Below are 22007 nucleotides of genomic sequence, written 5' to 3'. Positions count from 1 at the left end.
TTTCATACAGTGAGGGAGCTGCCATGCCATAGGATACGCGCCTGAGGTGATGTTCCCAACTGTCCCTAAGGCTGCGCTGTCCTGAACTCCAAGCTTATAAAAAAAATTGTGGCTGGTCTTTCCTATACTAAAGAGTTAATTCTTCTGGCTGGGATATTACAATGGATTCTGCTTTGTTATCTGTTTCAAGGAGAAGTATGCCCTTTATGTTTTTCACCCAGGAAAATAATCCTTATATATAAATATGTATGTGTGTAATGGAAATATTGCATTCATTCCGGTCGTCTTTAAAAATGAGAAGAGTTGAATTTAAACTAAAGTAAAACATTTCAAACTTGTGTCTTTCACTATGTCAAACAAAACTCTCTTATACCAGTTGCAGCCCTACTCAAGTCAATGGGCACTGCTGATGTAAAAAAGCAAAGCTGCGGTAATATGAACCACAAGTGGTCAAAACTCATGAATTTGTTTCATTCTGTTTTCTGAAATTGTCCTTAAAATCAGAGGGCATAAGCACATAATACATCCTGGAGGTTTTCTTCCTGTTTCCTTTGCTGGTTGGCGTGTATTTTTTTAACTTCTGTAACTCATCACAGTTTATATTTTCATAGTTTTCTCTACAAAGGCTACATAGTCCCTTTTAAATGAAAATTTAGGTTCTCCTGCAATTCAAAGATATCATGAAGCTTTGAGAAATACCACTATTTTTCTAAAACTTGTGACAAAACTTCAAGATTTTTAGCACTAGAACTTGTACAAGAGAACTGAGGGCCAAGTTTTTGGTGTCTCCAGAGAGTACAATACCATCCAAAAGGAAATGAGAGGAGAAGGCTGGGACAAATGGCTTTGTCTCAAGACTTAAATTTATTGGTTTGTTTATCAATTTTATTTTTAGTATTTCAAACACAGATTTCTTAGGAATAACCTGATAGGACTTTCAATCCATCCTATTCTCCTTTTTCAAAGGATGCCAAGCTGTACATTTCTGAAAAATTGGTTTAAGCTTTTGTTTTATTCATTTCTTCTTCCCTTCTTTAATTTCCTTAAACTTGTTGCATTGCAGTTAATATTAGCAAAGATTATTTATTATATTTGCATGTGATTTGAGCAAAGTGTGTGGTGGGAGTTGTGAGTAAACACCACTGAGCTTAGTCTACTAGGTAATTTTAATAGACTTTCCCTAAAATAAATTCTTGCCTCTTGCTAGACCAACTCACATGGATTTAAAAAGTTTTGTCTGCTGTTTTAGCTTTTAATAAACAAGAAGCAAGGTTACCTGTTGACGAAGCAGTCCTTACCCATCTCTACTTGTTTGCAGAGTTCTTCAAAATCAGGGGATTTAACGAAAAATTATTAAGTATTAAAAGCTAAAAAGGAAAAAAACAACCCAGTCATCCCTAGTAAGCACAGCACACTGTGTTGCAAATATAAAAAGCTAAACAGTCAAGAACAACATAAATACATTTATGAATATGTTGCCAGAGGGCAATGCTGTTGGGCAAAGCATGAAGAACTAAACAACTAACTTATCCCGTCTAGCATCCACAGGAATAGAATGGGGCTTTCAGCAAACACTCCTCGAAGCCAAGATGACCTTCGAGGCAGCATTTTGAATGGCTTTGGTTGCCCAAGGCTGTGGACAGGGAGGAAGCAGAAGTACTTGATGTGAAAGATGATCAGGGAGTGTAGAGAAGAGTTTGGCAGCGTGGGTCTGGGAGGAGGCCTGTAGGATGAAGCAACAGGATTTAGCCATGGCCTGGCTGTATGAATCAGATAAGCTATGGATCAGATCAGCCAGATTACACTCCTGAGAAACAAAGAAAATGATTGTGTTCCTACTCCGATAGCAAGAGAGGGCAGGAAGTTAAGGGCCCTGAAACTGATATCTTTTTTATGCAGCTTTTATCTTTTGTGCAAGAGGGGAAGATTTTTCCTTAATACTTTGCTGTTGGGATAAGAAGCTTGGTTGTTGACTGTTCATGGTCACTTGGTTTATTAGTATTTGTGATGTTTTGTCGGGTGACCTTGTCTTCGGATAACATTTGGTAGAATTGTGAGGGTTTTTTTTTTTTAAAGGATTCTTCCTGCCTTCAAAATCAGGATGTGTTTGTTTTGCCTAAGGAAGTGTCCATTGGTTCTTGCATTTCTTAAATACACGCCTGAATTGGGAGTCTAGCTTAAGATATGGACAGGAGTGTCCCTGGCAGTGAGCAAAACCTGTACTAGCCAGTTAGGAGTATGGGTAAAAGGTTTTAAGCTTTTTTTTCAGAAGTGCTCTGTGAGCGAAGGGTAAAATTCTACAAAATGATACATTTCATGAACTTCTCTGCATCAGTCAATGTCTTCCTCAGGTTTCAATGTGTGGCACTTCACAGGTTAGAAAGAGGTGTAGGTTAAAATTTTTCCTAGATGTACACTCAAACTTTGTCAAGCCTGCAAGAGCTTGTTATTTACATTTATATGTTTTGGGAGGGCTTCATCTTTGGATACATCCTCCTAGGCCTCCTTAGTGCCCTGCATTAGCTGCAGCCTCTGGTGACGCAGACCAGCCTCTTCATCTGCAATAAAATTGTGGATAGCAAAGGGCTCACCCAGCACAGATCTCTCACTCCACTGTGTATGTTTGTCTGTTTTGAGTCTGCTTTTTCATGACTGCTCGTTAAATGTTCCTTTCTGTGAATTCTTGGCTGGCCTGGCCTTTGTGCTTCTGTTTACTTCTCTCCTGGTGTGGGCAAACGATCTGGATGGAGAGTTTCCAAGTGAATAAGCTTCCTTGGCATCACGTGCTGGACGAGTGGCACGAGGGCATTGGAGGGCACAGCTCCGCGAGCAGCTGCTGCAGCTGCCCAGCATGGCGTGGTCGTGCCTGACGTGGTGCTGAGTCTGCCTTCCCTGAAGTGGGAAGTGATAAGGCTCTGCTGCAATGCAAACAAAAGCCAGGCCAGCAGATTTGGGAGAGCACGGCTTTTTTTTTTTTTTTGGCAACATTTTTTGCAGCTTGGGGGGCAGGCTTGCCTGCAGACTTTTGTTCAGAAATGCAGCAAAGGCAGTATGACTTCCCAGAGTTGGGTAGCTGTGGACTACTGACTGTGGCCACACTGACCACCACTTGGGAATCAGTGTCATAAAGCCTATTTTAAGAGAGCCAGCAGAGGATTCCCCACCATGTGAAATGGGCTTGTGGCAGGGCAAATGGATCTGTTTTCCTTCCCTTTAGAAACTGGGAAGACAGGAGATAAAGCAGCTTGATCTGAGCTCCCCTTGCTGCAAGTTCAGTTGACTGATGCAAAAGCTGGTTCTGGGCTCTTGTCTTCCTCTCTGTCTCAGCAGAAAAAAGGGTTTGGTTGGTAGAAAGAGGCTGACCACACAAATGCACACATATCCTTTTTTTCTAAAAAAGTAGTTGTGGGTATATTTATTGTGCTAGTCCCAGCCTTTTCCTTTGTGGTATTGCTGGAAGGAAGTGGAGAGAATTAAGCTTCTAACAAGATAAATTTGTGATTATTAACATTTTACTGCTAAGAAGATGAGAACAAAAGGGCTTAATTTTTTTTGTTTTGTCATCTTTTTGAGGTTGTCAGTTCTGTTTCCCATCTTTATTGGTTCTTGTCTCTTCAAGTGAAGCTAGTGCATGTGGGAGGTGGTAGATGGATAGCCGTAGCTTCTGACTCCTCTCTCTCATTATTCAGCATAGCTACATGTTGCAAAGCCAAGCAGAAGTGCCGCTTTATGCAGATGGCCGGGCTAATACACTTTGAGCCTGAGCCTGACAGTGCAGGCAGCTCCGGCAGCTGTTGTAAGCAAGCACCTCAGCCCTCGCAGCAGGTGCCAGCTGTAGTTGTCCTCGCAATGAGGGACTGGTCTGCTCCAGCCTGTACTTATACACCAACCAGGGCCCAGAATCACCTACAGATGTAGTCTGGATTTCTGCTGGAGATATGAGGGGAGGGAAAGCCTCCAAATTGTCACCCACCTGGTGACAGAGGTGCAACATGAACAGTGGAGGGGAAGGAGATTCAGTGACGGGCAAAATGCCTTGCAAATCACTGACACTTCCAGGTGCATTAATTTATTGTAGTGCACCCATAAAAAAATTCTTCCCATCTTTGTCCAATGGAAGAAGTAACCTCTTGCTGTGTCTTTCTCTCTCCAGACGATTTTGCAGAAGAGGAGGAGGTGCAGTCCTTTGGCTACAAGAGGTTTGGTAAGTGGCAGCAGTCTTTCAGCTTGCTGTTTCTTAGTCCTTAAAACAAAGTGACACAGATGTTTTTAAAACCTCCCTTGGCAGCAGCATATAAACCTGTAGGTGTGCGCTTCCACTTCAGTCTAATATACACCCAAAGAAAGTTATTTTTAGGCTTATTTTAGTTTCTTGGCAAACACACTTCAGAAATAGCTCTGATCAGATATGAAAAGAGATCTGTTTAATTATTTGAGTATTGAATGAAATAATGTTATGGAAATGAAGTCCACACTTCAACAGAAGTGGATCTGCTGGCTGTAAAAAAGGGACTGTACCTCATAATGTCTTCTGCCCAGTTAGGCTTTCCTTAGGCCTTCAGGCTGATGTACAGCACAGTTTGTAGCTATTCCTAGAATGGTAGCATGGGATCTCCTGCAGGCTCATGGAAGTTACGTTGACGGCTTAGCCAGGAACTATTCCATGCATTCCTCTCAAAAAAAGAAATAAAAATATTTGATGTGAATGTATTCAGATGTCAGAAACCAATCCTGTTAGCAAGAATCCCTTACCACTGCTTTATCTGCTCCTGACCTGGGATGTAGTGATAAATTCAAAAACTGGTTAAACTCTCCTGTACAGTGTTCCAGAACTGATTAGGTTCTTTATTGCTCCTCTGTAGAAGTGGGCAAACTTTTGCCTATGCTTACCATTGAATATACCAAAAGATTTGACTTAATACAGTGCAGTGTTACATTTTATAAACAATTGCTTAAACTAACAATTCTACTAAATAGTTTTATTGAAATGATGTCAGTCACTTTCTTTTTTATTGTTTGTTCATAAAAATGGCCATCCAGTGTGAAGAAATCAGTGCCATCAGTGCATCTCTGAATAGGGCTCAGAAGCCTTTCAGGCTCTCTCTGATTCTTGGGGAAGTATCTCAATATCGGCAGGCTACAGCTTCCCCCAAAGAGGCAGGCTGACTCCTTTCTGTCTAACCACCGTCAAGGTAACGTGGTGGGCTCCGAGCTCCCATAGTGTCAACTCTGTCTGGGAGTGGAGAAAGCACCCGCAGCCAAAAACGTGAGAGGGACTTCTGAGGAGCTCATCATCCAAACTGATAGCTGCCTTATCCACTATCAACCATTGGGACAAAAGTTCACCTTGTTCTTCTGTCCCAGGAAAGAGGCTGGAACAAGAGTCACTTTCAACAACCGCTTTTGACAAACCAATAGGAAAGGCAGGCTGAATTAAAAAAAAAAAAAAAGTTAACAATTCTCTCCACCCCAAAAGGAGCAGGGGGAGGAATGTTTTTAGCAGAAAGAGATGCGGTGTTTGGGAGGTGGGGATCATGTTCGCATGACCTCTTCTACCCCCTGAACTACTCCACTGCTCCCTGCTGTTGAGCTTTATTTTGGATAGGTCAGCCAACCACAGAGCCAGCATCTGTGGCTTGGAAAGTCCTGCCATAAGGCTGCACATATTTTTTTTCTTACTTTTTTTTTCTGGATTAGGCCCTAGAATAGCGAGAAAAAAGTCTTGAGAAATGGGAAGAAATTTTAACTGTTCATTTTTGTCATCTCCAGCTGAGGAAAGTAAAAAATATTAGGATTCATTAGCACCTATAAAAATAGCTTCCCTCCATGTTGTCCACCATCTAGCCACCTCTCATCGGCATGCTCTTGCAGTGAACTGTGAAAGGTTTCAGCAAGGAGTGGGTACCCTAGTAAATGCACTATTGTGGCATAATGGGATATTCTCATGTTAAGTTGCTTTCATTCCTTTCTTTCTCCTTTGCCCTGGATAATGTAGTGCTAACAACATGAGTCATTTCTCCTCTTAAAAATGTAAAATTGATCTGAACATTTCCAGAAATACACATGCCATTGCAGTGGGGGTAAAGGAGGCTGAAGAGGGTAAGCAGTATGGTAGTGGCAGGAGGAGATTTCCCCATGTCCTTGTTCACACCTGAACACCACAGTGACAGAAGGGAAAAGACTGGTTAGTTCCACTTTTAGGAAATAACTGTTATCCCTTCTTCTTCATAAAAACAAAATCGCAGTGTTCAGGGAGGTTTTCCTGATGTCTGCAGTGCTTGAGAACTCCAAATCATCGCGAGTCATTCCTTGGTTTATAGGGTATATAGGGTATATAGGGTGAATATAGGTGAATATAGGTATAGGTATATAGAGTATATAGAGTGAAAAGGTATATAGGGTGAATAGGACCATGAGGTCACAGCATTCACGCTAGTGAGGATTTTGTAATTCTTCTGTATCCTGGTCCGAGAAGCCTTCTTTGTTCACTTTATTTTTGGAGTGCAAACTTCCTGTCATACCCCCTTCCTTGTCTTTCTCAACATAGTGAGGCAGCACAGGGAAGAACTACGCTGACCTTGTTTCAGTACCTCCCTGCTGTCAGCATTTCTTCCGTATGCCTACAAGTGTACATGCTTTTATGGCCTCTAAAGGATTATTTCCCCTACTTCAGAAAATTGGACTTTGTGCATGCCCATTTGCACAGTTATCACTGCATTTCCAGGCAGCTTCTGAGTAACACCTCAAGGGAGTGGGCAAGCATGAACCTAAGCAGTGTTGGCTGTGTTGGCTACTATATCTGAATGGCTCCTCCATTCAGCAAGGTGACATGCAAATCCTTTAAAAAGCCAAAATTCACTGACTAGCCAGATCAGCATTTCTAGTGGAGCACCATGAGTTGTTATTGGGGCTGAAGTACAGCTGAGCAGTTCAAGCTCCTGTGAAGAGTAGGAAGCCTCTTATCCCAACTGATATGTCCTCTTTGCCCTGTGTCCTCACTCATAGCAGAAGGTAATATGGGGGAAGCACATGGCAAAAACCAAGCATTGTTATATAAACTCTTGATAAAAGAGCATTTTGAAAGGAATCCTACCCTATCTGCTGGCCTGGTGCTGTTGAAATCTCAGTGCTTTTGGTGTATAGCCTGCTGGAATGGGCAGCAATAGCAGCAGCAGTTATTTTTTTGCTTCCATCACGCAAGAGCTGTTTTGTTAGCATAGTGTGCTAGGAGTAGTCCTTGTATGCACCATCAACATGAGATGTGGTAGGAGGACCCTGTCTCAAGTGCCTTCGACTCCAGCTTTTGGAAGTGGGAGGCCTTGTTTGGATCATAATGTCCTCCAAGAGGGAGACAGCTAAAGCACAACTGGTCCATGAAAAACATGACTTGCAGTGAGTCACTGCTGGCATCTGGGAACATTTGTTGGTCAGCATTTGGCAAGCAAAGCTTTGACCCAACTGCTTTCCTAGAGTTCAGCTGAAGAGTTTATTCTTAGCTGCCTTGTGGCTGTTGCCTGTAGTTTGATTCAAAGAAGGAACAGATCTGCAAAAGGAGGGAGGCATCTTCAGACAAACCTCGTTTTGGGGAAGAAGCTTTTGAAAAGACAACTAAATATTCCCCATTCTGCCAGCTTGCCCTGCTTCCTCTTCTTCTGAATCATTCTCTCCCTCCTCCTCAGATAAGCTAATGTCAAAGTATTTCTCTTGCTACTATGTTTTCCAGTCAGTGGAATATTAACTGCTTATATTAAGCCAAACATACTAAGCATAACACACATGTTAAATAACAGTCAGGACAAATATAGACAACTTTGAGATGCTAGAAAAATATACACCAGCATTTTTTCCCCTTTTGAGTAAAGAACAAATTTGCTGCAGGGGGTCAGGAAGCAGAGGAAAACGCTCTTTCCAGCTGACTGACATTAGGGGCTGTTTACTTCTTTCGATAGCTGCTACAGATGTGCATGGAAACTGCCAAAAGTGCATTGTCTGGTGACTCGTGGCTCCGGGTTGTTGCAGTGAGAAAGCCCATGACAAAGCGTGTTTTTTATCACCGTTACTTCATCATCAGTCACTGCTGCAGCTTCTTTGAAGTTATCTGCTCAAGATAACAAGCCAGGCCCCTCCACTGATTTTCCTCTTCCAGATTGCCACTAGTGTTAACCCTTTCTTCAATCAGCACGTCATTGGGTTATATGTTTTTTCCCTCTTTGGAAAAGCATCAGTGGGGAAAGGTCAGAACTTTTCAAAATTACATATCTTTTAAGTCTTTCTAGTTAGAATTAAGACTCAAAAGGAATGCTAAACCTCAGGCTTCAGAGCTCAAGCCAGTTTCTAGATAGTAGACATCAGGATGAGATCTGCTAACAGCAGAGTTTTGACTCTGTCCTCTGAGATTCAGGCTCTGGGCAAAACAGCAGACAAGGAAATTAGAGGGAATTAATGGGCTTTGAGGTGGCAGATCTGGTCTTCTGATTTGTGACATTCCCAGGTAATAGATATAGAGATGATTGTAGATTTGGGGTTTTTTGTTTTAATGTATTAGAACTTATAACCTCCACTTTACTGAACAGAGTATTTTATGTACGAATTTCAATGTGAAGTTTTTCATTGCCTAGTTCGAAGCTATGGCACAATACGGAATATCTGAAAACAATAGGGATAGTCTTTGAGCTGTTTTGAAGCCCATTTGTAATGTTTTAGAAAGCAGGCTTCCAAGGAATGAGCTGAAAGCCTTGCTGATAAAGAGCAACCTCAGAAGGATTCAAAAAATAGAGCTAATATACTATAGATAAGTAGAAGACTAAACAGCTTGTGTAAGATAATTACCCCTTTCCCCACAGCGAACACAGCCAGAATTGGAGGCCATAAGCCTGTCCTCCATCGTGTGTCCCATCTTGGTCACCCTCCATCCTCCAGAGTATGAAATGGGATCCATTTCCCTCCCACTTCAACTCCCAATTCCCTGCTGCAGTGTTGAGGCCATTAGTAGGGGAAGGTCCCCTGTGTCCCAGTGCACTCCAGTGCACTCCAGTGCGTTGATCCTCAGGAGTTCCCAGTATCACACTAGGTCAATATTTGATGGGAGATGAGGGATAAAAGTGACTTTGGGCTCTCCCAAGTAACATAGGTACTTTTTTAGGTACAGTGCATGAGGCATGCAAGAGATAACTGGGTCATGATGTCCCTGCTGTGCAGTTATGACAACTTAGTTCCTACACTTGGAAGTGATGGTGAAATACCATGATGCTGTTTGAACCCTGTAGTAGTTATCACATGCGGCTAATGTGCAGAGTTTGCACTTGTACAATTACCCACATTTGCAGGCTACGTGTGACCACTGGTCATCAGAAACATGATACTCTGTTAAAAATAAAAAAAATCAGTGTTTTGTTAGTGGATTGGCAAAATTCAGATGATTCAGCCACAGACTGATTCAACAACAGGAACAGCTGGACACTGGTGGGACCAGTAGGTAACCTTGTGTCCTTTGATTTCACAAACTACTTCTTGACCTGTCTGTCACCTCTCTCAGAGATACTGTTCACTGCTGCAGCCACCACGGGCTTTCAGGGGAATGGCCGGTGTGTGGCTGTTTCTGTCTGGACACTCTCTGCGTTATCAGGCCTACGCTAGTGAAGTACTTCGCCACTACGCAGGCGTAAAACACCTGGCGGTGTCACCTCACTGCTGAAAGATGTGTGCTTGGCACGTACGTCAGCGCTGACCTGGCAGAGCCCCATAGCAGCGTTCCAGCATCAGCGTAAGAATTAAATGCAGGAATTTCAGGCCCAGAAATGGAAAAATCATCCTGTCACACAGTAAGTGAAAGCTGCTGTGTTAGAAAGGGGTGGGGAGAAAACCCCCCATTTTAAAACAGTCTTGGAAAATATGATTTTTTTTCCTGATTGGGAGCAGCTGAACTAGATTCATTTAATAACTATTTTCTCACTATATATTGTTTATAGTATTTTATACGGAGAGAAGATATGTATTATTTCTCCACCTCTGATAAGATACAGTTGGGGAGCTTTAGGATAAAGGCCTTATGAACAGTTTACAGTGAAAAATGTAAACTTTGAGGCAGGATGCTTTTTTTACGGTAGGATTTATTAAAACACATACTCTTTCTATCTGTAAGTAACAGTTCAGACATGATGACGGTAAGCTTTTGTTAAAACTCATCTCTTGGAAGTTTTTGATAATTCAGGAATAGCATTTATTCATTAACACTGCACAGACAGAATGATTTTAATCTTTATCCCCAGATGAATCCAGCCCATTGTTCAAATCTGTAATAACACACACAAAAAATGTCTGGCGTTAGTCCGGTAGTGTGCTATAGCCACACGAACCTTAAGCCTCTAATGTGAAAAAAGAATCTAAGCTTTAGGAATTTGTCAACTTTTCTCTGTGGTTTGTAAATGACCAGTGAGGGATTCAGATGCCACAAACCCCATCATTCTTCGGGCATTCTTTCATATGTATGCCTGCAAAATTAATAAAAAAAACACGGGGTCACCATTACTCACAAAGCCAGGAAAGTCTGGCAAGTTGTTTCCAGTCCGGTGATCCGGTTGTATTTACCAAATCACGATTTTGTCTGCGTGTGTCCTCGGGTAATTAAATCCCCTCTGAATGACAGAGCCAGTGTGGCTGTTCATTTTTGGCCAGGAACTTCCATTGGGAGCGACCCTTTTGATCGTGATGGCCAGCAAGGCAGAAGGGAGCTTTGGCTGACCTCTCCCCACAAGTCCCTGACCAGCTGAGCCAGCCCAGTGCGGTCAGTTGTTACGGGGTTTATGTTGGGTCTTTAATCATTTATATCGGGCTACGTTTTGAAAAGGCTCTTGGCCTCATGGGTGTTAGCACTGCCTCTGCTGTTGCTGGCAGTACACCCCCACGTGTACCAATATTGTCATTTCAGAGAAACACGCACAAGGAGCTCCTGTTGAGGTGCCTGCATGCTTATGGCTGTGTCCGTCCTCTGCCAGTGCCTTCTGTCTTGTACAGCACAAAGGGGGCAGGTGATAAATGGATTATTGCCAATATATTCAAACCACAAATTTAAAACTGCTAATTCTTTTCATGCTGCTGAAGATGGAAAATAGTTTGTGCATCCTGGCAAATCTGTCAGGCAGTTTAGTGAGATCCAAAAAATTAACAAATCTGCGTCCTATATTAACATACTTAGAAGCTGTAAGAGCTGTTGAATTCTGTGGGTTTGGATCTGCCCCTCTCCAGTCTGTCCCACTGTGCCTAGCTAAAGGCATTTCTCCTTCTAATCCAAACCCATAAAGAGGCCTCTTAGCAATGGAAGTCATTCTAGCTGTATGTTGTTATGTACGCAATCTATTTTCTCTTAGTTACAGGTTTTTGTTATCTAGAAAGGCCCTGCATACAATTAAAATTCTTGACATTTTTCTTCATAGATTGCATTAGCATGCATGGCATCATAGCTGCCTGATCAATCTCTGTCCTTTACTGGGATGTGTTGAAAGGTGATATGGTCAACATTATGTGTGAATTTTGCACTCTATTTTTCATTAGAACTATAAAATAGGTGTGTGGGCTTAACAGAGTGTTGTATTTATGAATGGAATGAAAAATATTGGCCACACCGTAAGCAACACCTAGAGATTTTGTATTTATTTTCCTGTAAACTAGCTGGACAAATAATGAAATACTTAACATCAGGTTGCTGCCAAAGCACCTAGGCTGCACGTTGGATTATTCAATTTCATAATGCAATTACCTGTGAAATTAATACCTTAGAAGTAAACTAAGAATGTTATTTTCAGCACGCAGTACTGTTCCATTACCATGAAAAGGAATAACACAGGAAAACTGTGGGAGAAATTACAGATAGCGATCACAAGAAGGAAGGGGAAGATAAAATAGTTGAAAGTACTTGTTAGAAGAATCTCCCAGTGATACAGTGTGATCGTAGCACTCATTAGAATTCCTAAAGTCCCAAATTAATTTAAGTTTTATTCAGAATAAAAGTAAGCATCTATAGCCAGCTGCTACTTATAGTCTGCTCTTTACTACGCCCTGTTAGCTGTAATTTTGAAAGTGTCCGCATGCTTCTAATTGTACCTTAGTTTTTCTGTATCTACTTTTCTATATCTACTTCAGAGCCTGTGTTGTACTTACCACAAGTGACAGTTTCAAAACGGGCACACTGGTACCTAGTGAAAAAGGGGGTGCTATCTTCCCTTGAGACTATGTCAAACCTTTAGGTTCGTCGGTTGTTTTATCTAACAAGACTCCAAAATAAAACTCCTTCCTGTCAGATGCTGCTTACATTGGCCTCCTAGATTCCTTTTATTTCTTGGGAATTTCCTCAAAACACCAGGGAGCTCTAACATTGATGCTATGTGACACACCAGAAAACGGCATCTCAGCATGTGATTCTTTGAGGTGTGAAGCTCTTTGCAAAAGCTACTCAGCATCTCATTGAGTCAGATCCCCAGATTTGCAGTCCGTGTAATGCAGTGCTGCTTTGCTACTTCGTCAGCAAGTTAGGAACATCATGTGTGCTAACAGCAAAAAACTGGATGTTTTAAATAACCACTACTAAGACAAATAGTACAACTTAGCTTGACAAATGTGTTGATAGACATATGCACTGACTAATACAATAAGCCCCTAGCTGTCAGATTAGGAAGCCTCTCAGCCTTTTGCCATCTCACTTAAAAGCCCTCGTAATACTTGTTACAGTTAAAGGAGCAATCTTGTCTCATGCTCTCCATTTCAACAGGTCCCAGCGAAGGGGAAAGATCAGATTAAATTGTTAGTACAGTGTTTTGTCTGGTGAACTCCAGGAAGCATTAGAACAAAAATGCCACAATGTTTTGACATAAGATGTCATTTAAGATTACATCAAGCTTCTCCACTTCTGTACCACCGGTGCCTCGCTTCGCACGCTCCCAGGGGAGTCACAGCGAGGGAGGTGTGAAACCTGGCGGGCCCTGACCAGGCAGTCTCTGCTCTCGCCCCCGTCCGCACACAGCAGCCCCAAGCCGGGCTGGCGTTCTGGGACTGGGGTGACTTCACACATGTGATACATCACTTTGTTGTACTTGGCAAATTTCTTAAAGGGATGATTTTCAGAGACCAAATTTTATGGCCTTTCATAGGAAATCTGAATATAGGACTCAGGGTGGGTTTCATTTCAGCTACTTTTAGGTAGCCTGGACATCTACTGTGGGATAGACAACCTTCTTTAAAATGGCTGCAGGACAGGGAGGTCAATGCTGCTTGAAGAGACTTCCATACTGAACAAGAGCTTTGAGTTTGTGGTCATTTGGAGTTACTACACAGGGATCTTCAACTCCAGATCTCTGTATTAGGTATTGCTTTCTGCTTATAAATGCTTTCTGTGGAAGTACTGGGCAGCTGCCAGCTGGAGGATCTGATCCTGACTCACCTGGGGGAAGAAGCCTGTGAGACCTAACAGGAATGGGAATAGTGCAAATAAAGAATCTAAAAGCATTTTAGGCTGGGTTAGCCTGTTGCAGACAGTAACAAAGTGTTGTATGTGGCTTTGTTAAATTAAAACCAAATCAGACTCCAGTGTGCTGCAACGTACCAGATTAGAAAAAAAAAGTTGGAATCAAATTTTATCTGGTATTGATAAACTTTCTACTCACGGGTAAACCTTAGTGAAGCAGCATGAGAACAGACGAGTTTCCATTTGTCCTGTTTCAGCGGGGTTAAGTGAGGGGGTTGACATCCTGGACGTCCCAGGAGAGACGTGGGACAGAGGAGCCTCGCAGAGAGCCCGGAGACGACAGGGAGAAGTGTTGTGCAATTGGTGCTTGGGGAGTTGCATGCTCTGCAGATGCCCTTCGGCTCGGTCAGGAATGCATCTGGAAAAGCCACCGAGCCCGAATGTGAGAGTGATGCCTTAAATAAATAAAAAGTAAATACATTTTGCATGTTTCAATTTGTGACTGTTAATGGGGTCAGCCGGAGGTTTTGCAGGAGACACAGTGCAAGACACAGGGATTCACTTCTGTTCAACCCAGCTAAGGCTCATTAGGAGAGATGTTGTATTACCAGTCTTGTGCAGACGTTAAGGCCCAGCGTAACAGGACTTTGTCGCATTGTTTCTGACAGCCATTTCGTAAGTCTGTGCAGATGCAGGGCAGCTAGGTTTTCTTTTAAGGATGTGAGGGCACTAGGGCCTGCTTAATTGGGTTTCTCTGTGTATGTTTCGAAACCTGAAATTTTAAGAGTTTGGAAAATGCTTATTTATTTGCTTTATATAGCATGTTCCTCTGTGCTTGTTACCAAAGTCTTGGCCAGGAACATGGAAAATTCTGCTGGGTTTTACATTTTAAATTAGCTCAGGAATGGACATGCAAGCCTTTAGTTGTAAGGCTTGTTTAGGCCAATAGATTATACATTCAGTGCTGTTCAACAGCAGAAAAAATATAAGCCTTTTATATTTTGTTTAGAGGTTAAGGTATAATTTCAGACAATCTGTGTACATAGTGCCTGTGGGTAACTGAAAGATTGTTTCTCTACGTACATTTCTGCATTATCGTATAATGGAGGACAATCTGTTAGCAAAAAATAATGATACATAGACCTCAGGGATTTTCTTCTTCTTTCCTCCCCTCTCCCTAGAAGTTAATTGCTTCAGGTGGAAATACTGCATATAATGTCCCATGTAACTGATGATTTCATTTTAAATCTGGCCTGTAAGACTAGAGTTTGGAGAGGGAGAGCTCTTGTCCTTAATTAACATTTTGAACAGTCTGAGGCCAGAAAAATCTGAACACCCGCTGTTGAGTTTCAACATAGCATCTGTGCACAGCTAAGATCACTTGTCCCCAGAAGTTATTGCATGTCACTGTGTGTGCAGGTGTTTATATTTAAATGTATGTGCTCAGTTTTCTGTGACTGTATCCAAACTGGATTTGGGTCAGTGTATTGGTCTACCTGACAGCATGATTCCAATATACAGAAAACAGACCCTTGGATGTTTAGACCGCATTTAGGTTCCATCTGAAAGTTTGTGCTCCAAATGTGTTCCTGGTTATACTATTCCCCATATTTGGTAAATCAAAAAGCAGCGAGGTGGTTCTTCTTCTTTCCCTGTTCCAAGTTCCTGGTCAAGAATTAAGAAGTCATCTTGCTACCTTAAGCCATGATGCTGTCTATTTTTCCTAAAACAGGCCAACTGAACATTGCTCCATAAATTATTTCGCTCCTTAGGAAAACAAATTTCTGCTTGATTAATGATACTACATGTTTAACTTCTTTTACAAATTTGTAAAAAAAAAAAATTATGTATTTCAGAGCTAGGCAAAATTTCTTTACTAAAAGCCTTGCAGAACACAAGAGAGACTAGGACTGGAGAATACACAGCACGCCTCCGTTTTAAGGGGAAACAAACAGACCAACATCTGGTTCTTCTGTTCACTACAGAGGATCAGAAAAGCTTTCCAGAATATTAAAAGCTTTAAAACTAGTGCATCTTTAAAAGAGTTGGTCACTGTTAGATAAAATTAAGAGAAAACTGTAAGATGTCAGAGTTGTGAGTTTGGTGTGTATGAGGAGATGAAATACTGTGGGAAGAGGAGGAGGAATAGACATGTCCTTCTTTATTGTGTCTGTCTTGGGCCATCAAACACAGAACAGAAGCCAAGACCTTTTTTTTTTAGAGATGCATAATTTAATCCCTGTTTGTTCCATCCCTGCTAGTCTTTGCTCTGTCACGATCACAGGCAGACTTTTTGCAGGCTCCAAAACAGCTTTTGAAACTACATCCATGGAAGATACCTTCGTTTTCAGTGGCGTTTACTGTTCAAGTTTTAGTTTGGCGAGGTGCAGAAAATAAAGTGCTTTGTGAAGGTGCCATTCTGTGATGCCATTAGGGAACCCTATGTTCTTTTTTTTTTTTCTTTTTAAGTAATAGCTGTAGCAAATCAGAGGTGGCTCCTGTCCTTTTCCTGTTTAATGGAAAGCCTATCCCTTATTTCCCTCATTGTCTCTGCCCATTCAGTCTACATCTGGACTAGTCCAGCAGAAGGTAAAAAGCACATCTAAGCCTCAGGCCCTCAGTACTGAGCCCCCCAAGATGACATGGCAGAGGAATTTGGTAGCTGTAGGAAATGCCTACCATTATCAGAGAGCGATTGTCACCCCGTAAACCCCATAAAATTCACAGTTTGCCTTTTGCTTGAGCAAACTTTGACTCCAGGCCAGGGACAGATGAAGAGACAGAAAGAGGTTTAACCCCTTTGCTCAGCGGGTTTCCATTTTCTGTGCTGACACGCAGAATGAGAGGGTGTTAAGCTGGGGCCCAACTTTGCAGCAATAGCCACATCTGCTTCTCTGTTGCAGCGTAGCATCCTGACTCCCAAGAAGCCAGTATTCTTGGCAAGCCTCCCCTGCGAAATACAACCTTGTGTGTCTGTATTTTTATTCTCAAATGTCTATGCAAGAGGTTACTCTGAGTAGTTCTGTGATTTAATACAGAGAAATGGAGCTGTTTTCCCGGCAACACACACTTTATAGTACACCGGGTTCAAATTGCAATTAAGCCTCTAATTATGCCTCCATTGGAAAAAAAGACTCCTTGCTAAGTCTTTCACTTCCTGCAAAGAATGAAATTTCACATGCATGAAACCAGATTACCAAAAAACCAAAGTAACCATAAGAGCTACCAGATAAATCAGTAATATGTATTAGGTATCTATCCAGTGGGTGTTCTAGGTGGCCTAGAAGAGATTAAGTGTCTTTTCAAAAGGAATCAGAAGAGCTGACTGTAAAGTTACATGGTATCTTATGCCAAAGTAATAGTCATGTCGCTTTAGTTCTCTTGATTTCATGCTTGCTGATTATGCCAATGTGGCACTATAATTTAATCCCTTTATTTTTCTCCCTTCTGGGAGATTGCTAAAACAGTATTTTAGAAAGCAAAATAAATACTCTCTAATGTCTTTTCAGTTGTTCTTCTGGGAAAACTTGTGGTGAGTTAAAAGAAAATACTCAGTGAAGCTGTGAATGGGAGACATTTCCAGAGTGGGTGTGTTTTGAGGTTTGTTTGGGTTTTTATAATACTCTGCTCCTATGTCTTATTTCTTTTAAATAGTTTTCAGATGCTTTTAATACAGTGGAAACTGAATTAAGAAACTCCTCCAAATTCTACCAGTTACGGGAGCTTTGCAGCGTGGCATGTCACGGGGATATTACCACCATGGCAGATACATGCTTAGGGCAGTTCTGTTAGAAGGAAACGGTGATCCTGGTCTAGTCCTGCAGCCTTTACTCAGGCAAATTCACAGCAAGAATTTTTTTCCAGGCACTTGTCTCTCCTTTTGCTGATGGATTCAAAGTTGAAATGGATTCATAACTTTTAAGTGACCACATTTCACCTTTTGAAATGACAGTTTCTTGAATGTCCAAATTCCCAGGGAGGACTGAGGGTCATGTTGTGCTCATTGCAATCACATGAAGACTATCCTATTTTCCCCCCAAATGCCTTCAGTTTAGAGATCATGTAGTTTGCTACCCTTCTTCCCCATGTTGAGTAATACTTTACATCACAGGTGGAATTTATTCCTAAAACATTCTGCCGCAAAGTGAAAAACCAACATCTAAGGGCGATTCGGTACTTCATGGAATTGGTGGCATGTTTATACAACCTCGCTTAAGCTATTTTAAATGAAATACTCCCAGTCCTGCAGAGTTAATATCTGCTTTATGAAAGGCTACCTGTCTCCTGTCTGATAGATACGTTGCATTAACTCAGTCGCCAAAACTAAACAGTCAAGGGTCCGGTTGTTTTTGGCACTGGAGTTAATAAAGCGGAATGAGAGCGGCTGGATTTTTTTGCCTGCCCTGTGTTTGAAGTGCAGTGCTGAGAGCGGCGAAAATGGAGACCGATGCAGCAACACAACCGAGACGCGCCAGGGCGGCAGCGAGCGCTGGGCCCTCGGTGGAAGCGTTGGAGCTCCCTGTGCAGCAAACGCGCTCCGAGCAGGCACGAAGGAATGGGGTGCGGGTTGCACCGTTTGCTGAGCACAGCTCCAGGGCGATGATCCCTTGCAAGGGTTTGCCTACTATTACTTGGACGCGGTTCAGCGCAGTTCATATTTCTGAGCTCATTCATAGAGAGCAATATAAAATCCTTCAGGCTGCTCCAGCCGGGATCTGCTGGGGCTGTTCCCGCCTTCAGCTGCTTTCTTTTATATACTGCACTCGACTTCATCAGCACGGAGCGTGCGATGCAGACGCATTGCAGGACAGGGTTAAAACCATCTGCAGTTTGGAAATCGGCAGAGTCCCCGGAGAGGGTGTTAAATCCAGAGAGTGCTGATCTGTTTCCTGTCTTTGTTATGATTTCTCCACTGTAACTGAATCTCCCCCAGAGCCGCGGCGAAGGAGCGGGAGCCCAGCGCAGCTGTGTCAGCAGGCCAACGGCTGCTGCCGCCACCACTGCCTTTGCACAGCTCGCGTCCACAGGCCCCACGGAGGGTTTATTAATTTACGGGTTCAACCCTGCCATGTTTGCCCTGCAGTTGATGGGCGCCCACTTCCCTCAGCGTTTCAAGAGCACAAAGAAAATAAGCGGAGCGGATGGGAAAGAGCATGCTCACCCATTAGCCGTCACTGTGCCTGTCTAGAAAGGATATGCAAGGCTGTAAACATAACTCATCATTACTTTTTATAGGGGTCCCAGCATGGCCCTTTAGGAAAATCCCTAGAAAACGAATGTGGCAGTTAAGACTCTGGGTGGGGACTCTTCTTCCATGTTGAACCCCAAAGCTTCAAAAAGGTTTCACGTTCTTAAAGAAAAAAACACATTATCCACACGTTGTAGCGCATTTTTAGGAGGACATAGTCTGTGTGGTCTCACAAACATGAATGAATAAAAGGGTATGTGGTTCAGCGAGAGCCTCACTAAGGGTTGTGCAAGGACAGGTAGGGGTTACCCTCGCAAAGTAGCTCTGCGGCATCTGACCTCCCATACTGACAGATAGCCTAGGCCTACACGTGCATAAATTATCCATCTCCAAGAGGAGCTGCAGGAGCCCTGACAAACGTTGTTCAATAGTGGAATAATGTCAGTGCCAAGGCTTGTTCCTCTTCATCGCAAGCGACGGCCCAGCAAGGAGGAGAGTTGGGTGAAGAAGGCTGGCCGCTGCCAGAGCGAAGGTTGAAACTTTGCTTGGGGAGGAGGTATACGGTGCACGAGACCGTATGCGGTAGCGCGTAACCTGCCGCACTGGTTCTGGGGCCTGGGGCCGCACGGGAACTCCTTGTCCCCCCCCCAAAGCCTTCAGGGCCCTGCAAACGAGAAGAGGTTGAACACCACCGAACTGTAGCCCTCGCTCAGGCGTATCCGTGCCAAGCTGCAGGTGAGGCGCTGGACTGCCGCCATGCCCTCGGCGATTTTCATCATTGCCTTGGTTCATGACTGCAAGAAAAACTTAACTCCCCGTTTATTTGTTTTTCCTGCTTTCTTCTTCGATGGATGGGAGCCGGCCGTGCCATCTGATCAGCTTTTGATCTTTTTCTAGCATGGCCTGTGTGTTTTTAAAATGTTTCGCTGCCAGAGTTGACCACTACTAAGAGAGAGAAAATGCAGTCAGCAAACTTCCCCTTTTTAAAATGCACTGGTTTAAAGCTTTGCAGATTGCATTGCTTGTGCTTCAACCAACTCATAAAGATGTTGCCAGCAGATTTCCAGTAAACTAGACACTTAAGTCAAAGTGACTTCCTTGAAATGTTTGAACTGTGGCGTGTGGAAGGTTTTAGTGAAGATGGGAAGGGGGAGGAGGGAGAGAATCTGCAATTTAAACGCAGCTATTTCTGGTGGAGATGACCAGTCTTCTCTTCAGGTTATGGTCTGTTATGAGGATTTTGGATTTTCCATGCAGATTTCGCAGGCCTTAAAGTACTGATTATTGCATTTCAGCTGTGATCACACTAGGTAAAGAAGTGGTTCTTTATGGGGTTTCTTGCCTCAAGATCTTTTTGAAAAATCACGGGAGCTGTCTATAATGTAATTTTGTCATAACAATTCTAAAATGGCTTTTGAAAATTTGAGGAGACTGGAGAATTTTCTGACTCATTCTCACGAATTACATTCTTAGGTCCCCTGCAAATCTGCTGTAAGTAGGTACAGCTTCATTGAATAAAGTAGCATTGCCCCTACTAGTATTTGTGTGAAATTGTTTGGCTAGATGTGTGTCATCCCACTGTTTGAAGACAGTGAGTTAAACAGTGCTTGTGCAGCCAGCTGAAAGGTCTGAAAAGGAGCAATGTTTTAAATGAAAGTAAAGCCCATCATTTATTTTCATTGCATTTTGTGAATTAGAGTGAGGCTCTCAGTGAACAGGACTGGTTTCCTCAATGATTGCATATGTCATGCAGTCCATTAACACCTGTTAAGGGAGCTTGGGGCACCTCCTATAGAAACTAAATATGTTTAAGATCCTGAATATCTTTGTCGATCTGTACCTGGGCATTTTAATTTTGCACTTATCTTTTTTTAAAATATTTTAAATTTAAATTTTAAAAATTAAATATTTTTTTAAATATTGTAAAAAATGAGAATAGTTTACAGTACTATGATAGTATAAGTAGTAGGGTATTATAAATTGTAAGTTGCATAGTCTCCTCTCCCCCCATCCATGGTTCAGGAACCTGATATAAAAATATAATCAAGAGTTTGTTAAGACCTGTGTAGCATCAAAGTATTATTGCACCTCATGCGAATGTTTTAAAGTTTTGCAATAATATAGTTGATCCTATTTGAGGAGTTTTGCATCAGTTCTCTATAGGATTTACTAAAATATAGATCACAGTTCAACATTCAGTACTAGATCTTCTCTCTGAGCAATAGTCGTAAGAGAGTCTATGTCCCATTATTCAGCTAATAATTTGGTATTTTCCGTGCACTGACTTGAGTGGACATTTCTTACATTCTCGTTGTATTATTAATTTTTAATGAATAAAAGATACATCAAATGTGGTCATAGGTAACGTGGTGATAAAATGGCTAATAGTTGAGCTTGGTTTCACAATGTGGGATATTTTATGCCTCAAAACAATATCCATCTTCATCTCTATTTGATAATGTGTGTTATCCCACTCTGCATTTTCTTGGCTCTTATTGGGGAAAAGGATAAAAGAAAGTAGTGAGGTAACTCAGAGTTTGCCACCTCCTTGCAGATCTCCAATAACTATCTTTATTTCTTGCTCCGTGTGGAAGAATCACATCCGTTGCTGCTTGTTGTGCTCCAGCTGACTTGCAAATACATACCAAAGGAGAAACAGCAAGGCCCAGGCTTATCTTACTTCCTCTATTCTGCTCAAAAAAAAGACTGAATATTCCCTCAGCTCCCTCAAGGCAGTCCTTTTTCCTCATCTAGATTTTAGACAACTGTTTGTTGCTGCTTTTACGCAACGGGCCCAGCAGGCCGGGGGCCCGTCTCTGCTCCATGAGCAATCTGCTGTGGCCGTGTTAGAGCTCCCGGCTAAGCGGCAGCACCTCGCTCCCTCTCTAGGAGTCGGCTGTGAGCACCTTGCTTGTGTTTTTATGGGTAAAATCACTTGGAGCACTGCCGAAATGGAAAGGCAAAAATGAATAATTGAGCAAAAGAGCACTAAGCACCGCTGAATGCTAAAACATGAGCATGAATGTCACCAGCGTCCGTGAATCGCGAGCTCAAACTTACGAACGTCCCCTGGATGACATTTCCCAATGGAAAAAACAATCCGGAGGGAGCGCGATGTGAAGAGACTAGAAAAGAGCCCTTTGCTGGGTGCTGCAGCATCAGTGTGGTCTGTGTTAATCAGAGCTGGCAGCAATTAAGAATAATTGAGGTAGTCTTTCTAACTCAGTGATTTCCCCGTAGCTTTTAATAAGGAGGAATCAGAAGGAAAAACAAACGCTGTTGTTCGCTAAGCTCTCACGAGTCGTTTCCAATTGTCTAGAGATCCAACCATTTATTAGATGGAGAATTGGCAGTGTTTGGATT

The 22007-nt window shown here is 42.4% G+C and overlaps 1 protein-coding gene across 1 annotated transcript in view; it reads left to right on the top strand.

The window, feature by feature from the left end:
• Positions 1 to 22007, top strand: part of COLEC12 (collectin subfamily member 12) — a 100643-nt gene that overhangs the window by 8291 nt on the left and 70345 nt on the right. The window contains exon 2 of the mRNA XM_067290667.1: positions 4154 to 4204. Coding sequence (XP_067146768.1) covers positions 4154 to 4204 — 51 coding nt within the window. The remainder of the gene's footprint in view (positions 1 to 4153; positions 4205 to 22007) is intronic.

Source organism: Apteryx mantelli, chromosome 2 (genome assembly GCF_036417845.1).
Source record: "Apteryx mantelli isolate bAptMan1 chromosome 2, bAptMan1.hap1, whole genome shotgun sequence".
Lineage (NCBI taxonomy): Eukaryota > Metazoa > Chordata > Aves > Apterygiformes > Apterygidae > Apteryx > Apteryx mantelli.
Note: the sequence above shows the minus strand (reverse complement) of the source record. Positions and strands in the feature narration are given on the sequence as shown.